The 7,774-nt window shown below is 36.1% G+C and overlaps 1 protein-coding gene across 1 annotated transcript; it reads right to left on the bottom strand.

The window, feature by feature from the left end:
* Nucleotides 1–860: 860 nt before the first annotated feature.
* Nucleotides 861–1,359, bottom strand: LOC119560608. The gene is made up of 2 exons (XM_037874140.1): nt 1,335–1,359; nt 861–1,269 (listed from the first exon to the last, which is right to left on the bottom strand). The coding sequence occupies exons 1-2, from the start codon at nt 1,344–1,346 to the stop codon at nt 976–978; spliced, it is 306 nt and encodes a 101-aa protein (XP_037730068.1). The 5' UTR covers nt 1,347–1,359; the 3' UTR covers nt 861–975.
* Nucleotides 1,360–7,774: the final 6,415 nt, after the last annotated feature.

Genomic DNA, 7,774 nt, shown 5'->3' with positions numbered 1-7,774 from the left:
GGTGGCCCTTCCCTCCTCCGGTATTTGCTGGTGGAATTGCGGGGTAATTTGCAAACGCACCAAAGTCCAAGCCCAAGTCGCTGGTCAGCAATGACGACCTTAATTAGCGAGCAGAAGACAGCCGAAGAGGAATCAAAGCCAAGAACAACAGAGCAGGTAATAGGCAAAACGCACTTGGGAGTTTGGCAACAGAGGGGGGGCAGGTGTGCGGTGGGGTAAGTGAAGCGTTCATCGAGTAGAAGGGCGCACCGCGAATTCTAGGAAACCAATTAATGCGCCACTCGAAGTCACATTGGTTGGAGATCAACGGCAAATGTTAAAAAACTTAGGCAAGTCCAAGGAAATATGTATACAATTTTCATGAAAAACATGAATTTTAAACTGAAACTTATTTTGACTACGTTTTTATCCAACCAAAAATGTTAGACCCTTTGATTATATCTTTGTTCGTCTTTTAAAATTACATATTTACTTTACATGATCCAGGTGTATATGTTTGCTTTAATTTGGTTTTTTGTTTTTACTTACTTAAGCATGGTATGTACTCAAAATGTGCGAATATGTTGGGATGTTCTGTAGTATCTGTTAATTATAATTTAATTAATTGTAAATTGCTTGTTAATTTAAAATTAGGGCCATACATTGATTTAGGTAAAATTACTTACTTAGAATTTCAACTATTTATTTCGTTAGATAAATAATAATGACTTGCAAATAAAAATATGGGTATTTCGTTTTAATATTAAGGACTATTTATTTCCGGAAATGTTATACACTTTTAAAAATAAAACTTAATGCAAATAACATTGATTTAATTTTATAGAATTATATAGTTTTTAATTTACAATTTGTATATTTACTCTTTAAAAATAGGTATTCTCGTTGTCGGTTTGTATATGGGTTTATATATATATAACTTTACAATTCAACCAATTTCACAGTTAAACAAAGTTCGTATATTTTATTATTATATTATTATTGTTTAATTTTTGGCTTGATATTCAAGTCTAGGATTTCATATTTGGAAACCCCAACACTGGCTCTGCCATTTTCTTGACCTCCTCCATATTGACCTCCAACATAAGGCTCGCCGCCATAATTCCCAATATCACTTTGCTGTTGATGACCTCTGTGAAGTTTTATGCTTTCGTGGACGACATTACCAATAAATCCGAAAAGTTGATCCAGGTTTGCCTCATCCGAGCCATGAAAATAGGTTGGATTGGGACTGCACAGTTGGACACCCCAAAGTGCAAAAAGTAAACACTTCTGTGAATCAAATTAAAATGAAATATGTAATAATTTTCTTTGTCGATCCTTAAAATGTTACTCACGAACAACTTCATTGCAAAAGTGATTTTGAAATGAGCTTATTTGTGTGTAAAAGTCTGACTTATATGTTCTGCAAAGCAACTGAAGTAAAAAAATGCATTGCTATCAGCAAGAGAAGAGTGTAAAGGGGGTCTTGTGTATTTTGTTTTTATTTTTTATTTAATAAATATAGTGAAATACTTATGGTTTTTACTTTTCATGGACTACATTTAATTAAATCATTTAATATAACATCAAGCCCAAAAAATATATAAAATGCTTAAAATCTAGTTTTCGAAAATCCCATACGCCACTGAATTCAATGCTATCAGTAATCATTCTTTTCCAACAACAATGGATGCCAAAGGTCTGTTCAGGCCATTTCAGTCGCCCCTGAATCAAAGACAAAAGAATTCCTATCAGCAAAAGGTTTCCAGTCTACTTTTCATGGTGATTATTTTAGTTAATTATATTCTCTCGTTAAGAGCTATAAAAAAGAGACCTATATTTTTCTTATCAACATAACTTTTAAGTATAATCGATTTCCTTTTTACAGATATAAGTGAACTTTAAATTTTTTAAAAATCTACATTTGATTTATTTCATTATTTGAAAATATGATGATATTTGTAAATTAAATGTTTAATTTGGTAATGTTACACATAAGATCTAAAATTTTCAAAGGTGGTTTTCTTTTATTTCTAATCTTCTTTCCCTTATTTATTTTCGTCCTGTTTAAGGAGCTTCGTTACCCACTGTGCAAGGGAACTTGATGGACCCCGCACATCAATTGAGATATTATGAAATCCACTGCACTCCCCGTTTTCCACCTGCGAGTGCGTGCGGTCCGCGTTCGCTAATAGAGACGCATCCACATACACAGACATGTGCACATCCTTCTGGACCTCGCGCTGGGCTCAACGGACCCGAGCTGGGGGAAGTGAACTGATCTGAGCAGAACTGAGCCGGCATCACATAGCATTTGCCTTGTTAATGATGTGCCGTGCGCGCATTTAAATAAAGTGCCGCCCATTATAATGAGACGAGTGCACCGCGTCCCAGTCCGCGTCTTTAGCTTCCCCACCGTTACACTGGAATACTAATATTTTAAAGAAAGTTTTTCACTTCCTTTTCATTAAAAATATGTGTGACTTCCATTTTAAAATGCTATCAAAGATGGTTCAATAATTATTGTGTGGTTTTCTTTTCAAGTTCTCATTAAAATTAGTAAGTCTAGTGAGCAAGTCTTTTAAATTCTACTCCATTTTATATACACAGCTAAAAACTCGCAGTGTATTCCTTTTACCAACCTTTTGAAGCCATCGTTGTCGACATCTCAATCTCAACGTCATAAAGGAGCGGCAAGCCCCTTTCCTTCCAATTCCAGGCCTACGCATTTTGCATTTGTGTCCGTTTGTTGGCCCTGTTCGCGTTCTAAATGAGCGGCTCATAAAACGCGCTAAAGTTTGCACATAAAAAGGGTCGTCGTTGACCATTGCCATATGAAACGCATAATTAAGGCTGCGAAACTCGCTCAACAGCAGACAGCCATTAAACAAGGGTGATCACTCTAACGATGGTTAAAAATGCATTTTTAATAGCCAAATTATTAACAGCGAATCGGTTTCACTGGTCGGTAGAAAACAACCTCTCATTTTTTCGGACTTCAAAGAGGATAGGAACAACCTATTGATAATTTCTCCGATCACAATTGATATTCAGTTCTTATAACTCTAACTTAGGTCCGTTTTCTCGTCCTATGTTAAACTAAAAGTAGGTTCTTAGCTTCCAGTTCCCATATGTTTTCTAGGCTTGAAATTTATTTAAGTGGCTTATTGTTTATTAATTTTTTGATAGGTTTCTTGTTCCTCATTTTACTTCATATATGAGCATGTGTTTGTGTGTTATATTGTTTTTTTTCATACTTACATAAATTAACCAAAAATCAGCCAAAATCTTAATGTTTCTAAAAAATATTTTATTTTCCCAGTAGTTGCCCCAACATGTAAAATTTATTAAAACTTGTAACAGTGGCACATCACAGTCACATCACAAAATTTTCATTTGACATTAGGCGGAAGAGAAATATTATGTTTGCCTGCTGTTGTCTCGAGTCGCATCTTCAATAAAAAGCAAACATTTATCGCGCAGCGTTTTTCCACCGATTTGCAGTCCACAAAAAAGGAAAATTAAATATTTTTTCCCTGTGAAAATGTGCAAATAGAAAGTTTGCCTCTGTCGCCCGCCGAATGCAATGAAACAATTAAGGCAGGGCGAGAGGACAGTGGGGCGGATGGGTGGGAAACTGAGGCAAAACTGCAAGCTCAGCGAAAGAAAGCAACCTTAATGACGGTGGGCAGTGCACAGTTTGGCGGGCACTGGGCCCCCATCCCGAGGTCTCGGAATCCCAGCCCCTTTTCTTGTGTGGTCGACAATTGACATAACATAAACATTTGCACTCGGGCATTTGGCCACAAACACACGCAATCGCAAATCGCCTAATTATGGCCCTTTGCGGCTCTTCTTCTTCCAGCTCTGTTGGCTCATTCAATCGATTCAAATGCCCGACAATCTTTTCAATTATTTCTTATCACCTGCGGGAGACCGAGGCCCATGTAAGTACACTGTATAAAATAAAATACTGTTGGTCTATGAAAAAGGTTTAAATAAATTTATGATTTAATTTCTCAATCTTTTTAACTGTTTTTCAAATATTTCATTTAAGTTTCAGTGTTACGAATATATTTTCGATAAGGAATTATTTGCCTGTAGTTTCTCTTTATTGTTTTAGTTCCTTTTATTGTTTTAGGTGTGAAAATAAATAAATAAATTGGTACTGGAATGGTTTTTCATAAAAAATGCATTAAAAATTCGAGTAAGCCATTATTAACTTTTAGTGTTAAGTTTCTATATATATACCATTTGCAGTAAGTGTAAATAAATACATAATGGTAGTGTTAATGTAGATATTATTAAAAACTCACAAAAAATATTTGTTGTCAAATCAATTGTGTATTTATCTATTCCGTCTCATCTGCGCCATCTAAGCAAAACAACAGTTTTCTCCCAGTGTAATTGCATGGTTCGCTGACAACATTGTTGCAAGTTTCCGACCAAGTTGCTAATGGCATCCGTCGATTTTGTTGGCTTTGTTTTTATTCTTCCTCTGGAGATGCTTAGCATATTTAGCTATTGGAGGACGTCGAACGATCGAATATCTTAACTGTCCCGACCAACGACATTCGATTGATATAAATTTGAGAAAATTTCTGACTATCACCACAATTTCCCCTGGCTATTTGAAATGGCTGGTTGTGTTGACGCCTGTTTCAAGCAGAGTCCGTTGCATATTTTCGGCTTAAAGCGAATTTTTCGCATTTATCCATCGTTTCCAACGTTTTTCGGCGGATGGCAGTTGTTTGATTAATTACCATGGCCAATGCGAAGGAAAATCGCTGTACGAGTTTCGTTCAGCGGGGCTTTGGCAAATTGTCCACAAGTTCCGGCCAAAAGGAAAAAACTATTGACAAATGTCTGGCTGGGGAAAGGGGATAGAAAAAGGCTCGACTAATTTGCTGTTCGGTAAAATCCGAAGCTTTAAATTGGGAAAGTTGACCGGTTGTGGGGCAGACACTTAAGCATTTTGTTTAGGATTTGTTTCCTTCGATATTAAAGCGCACGGATGATATGAATATTGGGGAATTCACCAACATTTTATATTTATCTTCTTATTCCCAATATTTCTTTACCACTTCCTTGATTTTAATTTATTAAATTGATGTTATCTTCTCTAAAATTTTTAGAAATTATAAACAATGAATTATGTACATATGTAAATGTATGAACCAACATATATCATCTATAGTTTTGTTTTAGCTCTTAGATCTATCCCCAAATTAAGAAGATTTCACTGTAATTTTAGTGTTCCTTCATTCCATCATTATTTTCAACCAGTTCAAAATTTAATTTACACATTGTCACATTCCTCAGCCATTCCGACTTCTTCTAACTTAGTATATACATAAGTCTTAGAAAAGTGAAACCACTCAGACCACTCGGTCTGATGTCTCCATAACCGTCTTACATCGATTCGATCGATCCACCGAGCCACTTGCACTTTCAGCATCGTCATTCTACTCCCGGACAACTTTCATCTTTCATCCCGTATCTTTTTCTGCTGCACTTTCGTTCAATCGGTCAACGCAACTTTGCTGCCGGTGTATCTGAATCTGTGTTTTTGTGCCCCTGCATCAGTACACTCAAAAAATAACCCCAGTGATATTAAAAATGCTTTGACTAAAATATATGAAGTTGATAAAGTATTTTATGAGATAGGAACTCGGATCTTTATATTATTTCGATTATTTAAAAAATCTTATTTAATTAACATTTAGGATTATCGACCATTATAAAATATCTTTCTTTCTGTGTGCACTTGTTGCGTTGCATCGCCTTGGGGGCCACTATATGATGCCCGTCGATGGTAATTTGCATATTTTCCGCATGCGCAGACGACTCAAGTCGGCCAGTTTATTAAACAAAAATATTGACATGAAAATCGGCTTTCGATTTTCACGGGACAAATTGTGCGGCACAGTTGCACCACACTGAACCGCGTCGCACCGCCGAAACGAGATTAAATGGAAAGTGAAGTTGCACATGCGTCGCCAATCAAGCCGATGAAGCTACGAGCCTCCAGTCCACCATGGTCTTAGCCAACTCTTAGCCGCTCGCTCTGTCGTCTGTGTAATTAGGACAAAATGTCTAATGTTGACCAATGCCGAAAAAGTAAATACAACTCGGTCCAGTTTGGTTTCGTTTTACGCACCTTAATGATCATTTAGCGGTCGGTGTTTGTTGGCCATTTAACCGACGCGGCTTTAAGCCGATCAATCTGGGAGCAACTTTTACACCGGCTGGGAAAGTTCTTCCATCACTCTGACCGAAGATGTCGCTCTACGGAATGTAAACAAAGGTGGGATGAGGGTTTTTGGCTTTTCTTTGGGAAATTCAGTTTCACTTAAACCGAAACTGAAAGTTTCCGCTTCTGGGGGATTAAATTTCGGATTAATTTTCCAAATTCGATTTCTCGCCCAGTAGTTGGAATTTAAAAGAAAGTACCGTTGTAAGCAACAGAAAAATCATAGTTTTCTTTAATTTAAAAAGAACTGTGGGATCGAGAGTACGAAATCCTAATTACTTAAAAATAGTTTTCAAAGTATTCCCAGTTGTATAGTAGCTCACAATATATATTCATTTATTAGGCAAAATTAAAGGGTTATATTATAGTTGTAAACTAAAGCATATATCACCTAAATTGGTTAAGTGCAACTCGAGATAAAATGGAGACACCAAAAAAATTGTATTAAAAAATCATTAAAACAACGTATCAATAAACCATTTTTTTTCTTATGTGTGATCTAGGGATCCAACTCTACCAGGAACTACCATCATCCTTCTTGGCACATTTTGGATATAAACTAGTGTTATCGGGCGCCACAGAAATCGCGGAGCTCTGTACGGGGTGGCTTTCTAAAAAGCTTCAATATAAATTTCAGGCCCTTTAGCTCTGCTCAATTCCTGTGGCACCCCGTAAACATAGCTTATAGGGTCTGAGCTGCTGACAAAAATAATACAGTTAGGATAGCAGAGAGCTTAAGTTTTGATATAGTTTTTATCTAATTGTATCTTATTTAAAGTTGTTGGTACGGCAAGCATTATACATGCAGATAGTAAAGAAGCGCCTTGTTAAAATTGTCATACGTCGCAGTCGACTAGCATTGCTAGTATTATCAAATGAAGACCACGAAAATGGGGCTATAACCTTTAAAAAACCGATCGCTGATCATTCAATTGTTTTTCCGCAATTAATATTTACAGACAATTTGTGTATAAATTTGATTTTTGACCATTTAATGTTTATTAATATAAATATTCTGTTTAATATTAAATTCTTAAGCTTGTTGTTTTATCGGTTCATGGCATTAAAGAAGATTCCTCGAAAGGAGCAATGCGATGCGCCAATGACCGCCAATGGGTCCGCGACTAAGCAGATTGTACACACAATATACCTTTGAGGTAAATTTGACCTCATATTTGTTATAGTTAAATGGTCCCAACCAATAGAATTGTCAAATTGACCAACAAAATATTTACTCTCCCAACAACAAAATACACAAATATTACCATTGTATGTTAGTTTTACCAATAAATAGTAACCAAAGCACCAACAAAATAGAAGTTACTATTTGTAACAGTTCCTAGCATTTTTTTACAGTTGTGTTACTATCCGTATTGGTTAATTTTTCCAAAAACATTTTTGTGTGTAATGCATGAACCAACTTACCCTCAGCCATTTCTCATTGCGCCGAGCAAAACTGAATTAAAGCAACAATTATTTATTTAATCATATTTCATTGGGATTGAGCAATCAGCTGGAAGAGAAGCTCAGCTCAGAATTCCC

This window comes from Drosophila subpulchrella, unplaced genomic scaffold, assembly GCF_014743375.2.
Source record: "Drosophila subpulchrella strain 33 F10 #4 breed RU33 unplaced genomic scaffold, RU_Dsub_v1.1 Primary Assembly Seq354, whole genome shotgun sequence".
Lineage (NCBI taxonomy): Eukaryota > Metazoa > Arthropoda > Insecta > Diptera > Drosophilidae > Drosophila > Drosophila subpulchrella.
This window is presented reverse-complemented; position numbering and strand designations above follow the sequence as displayed.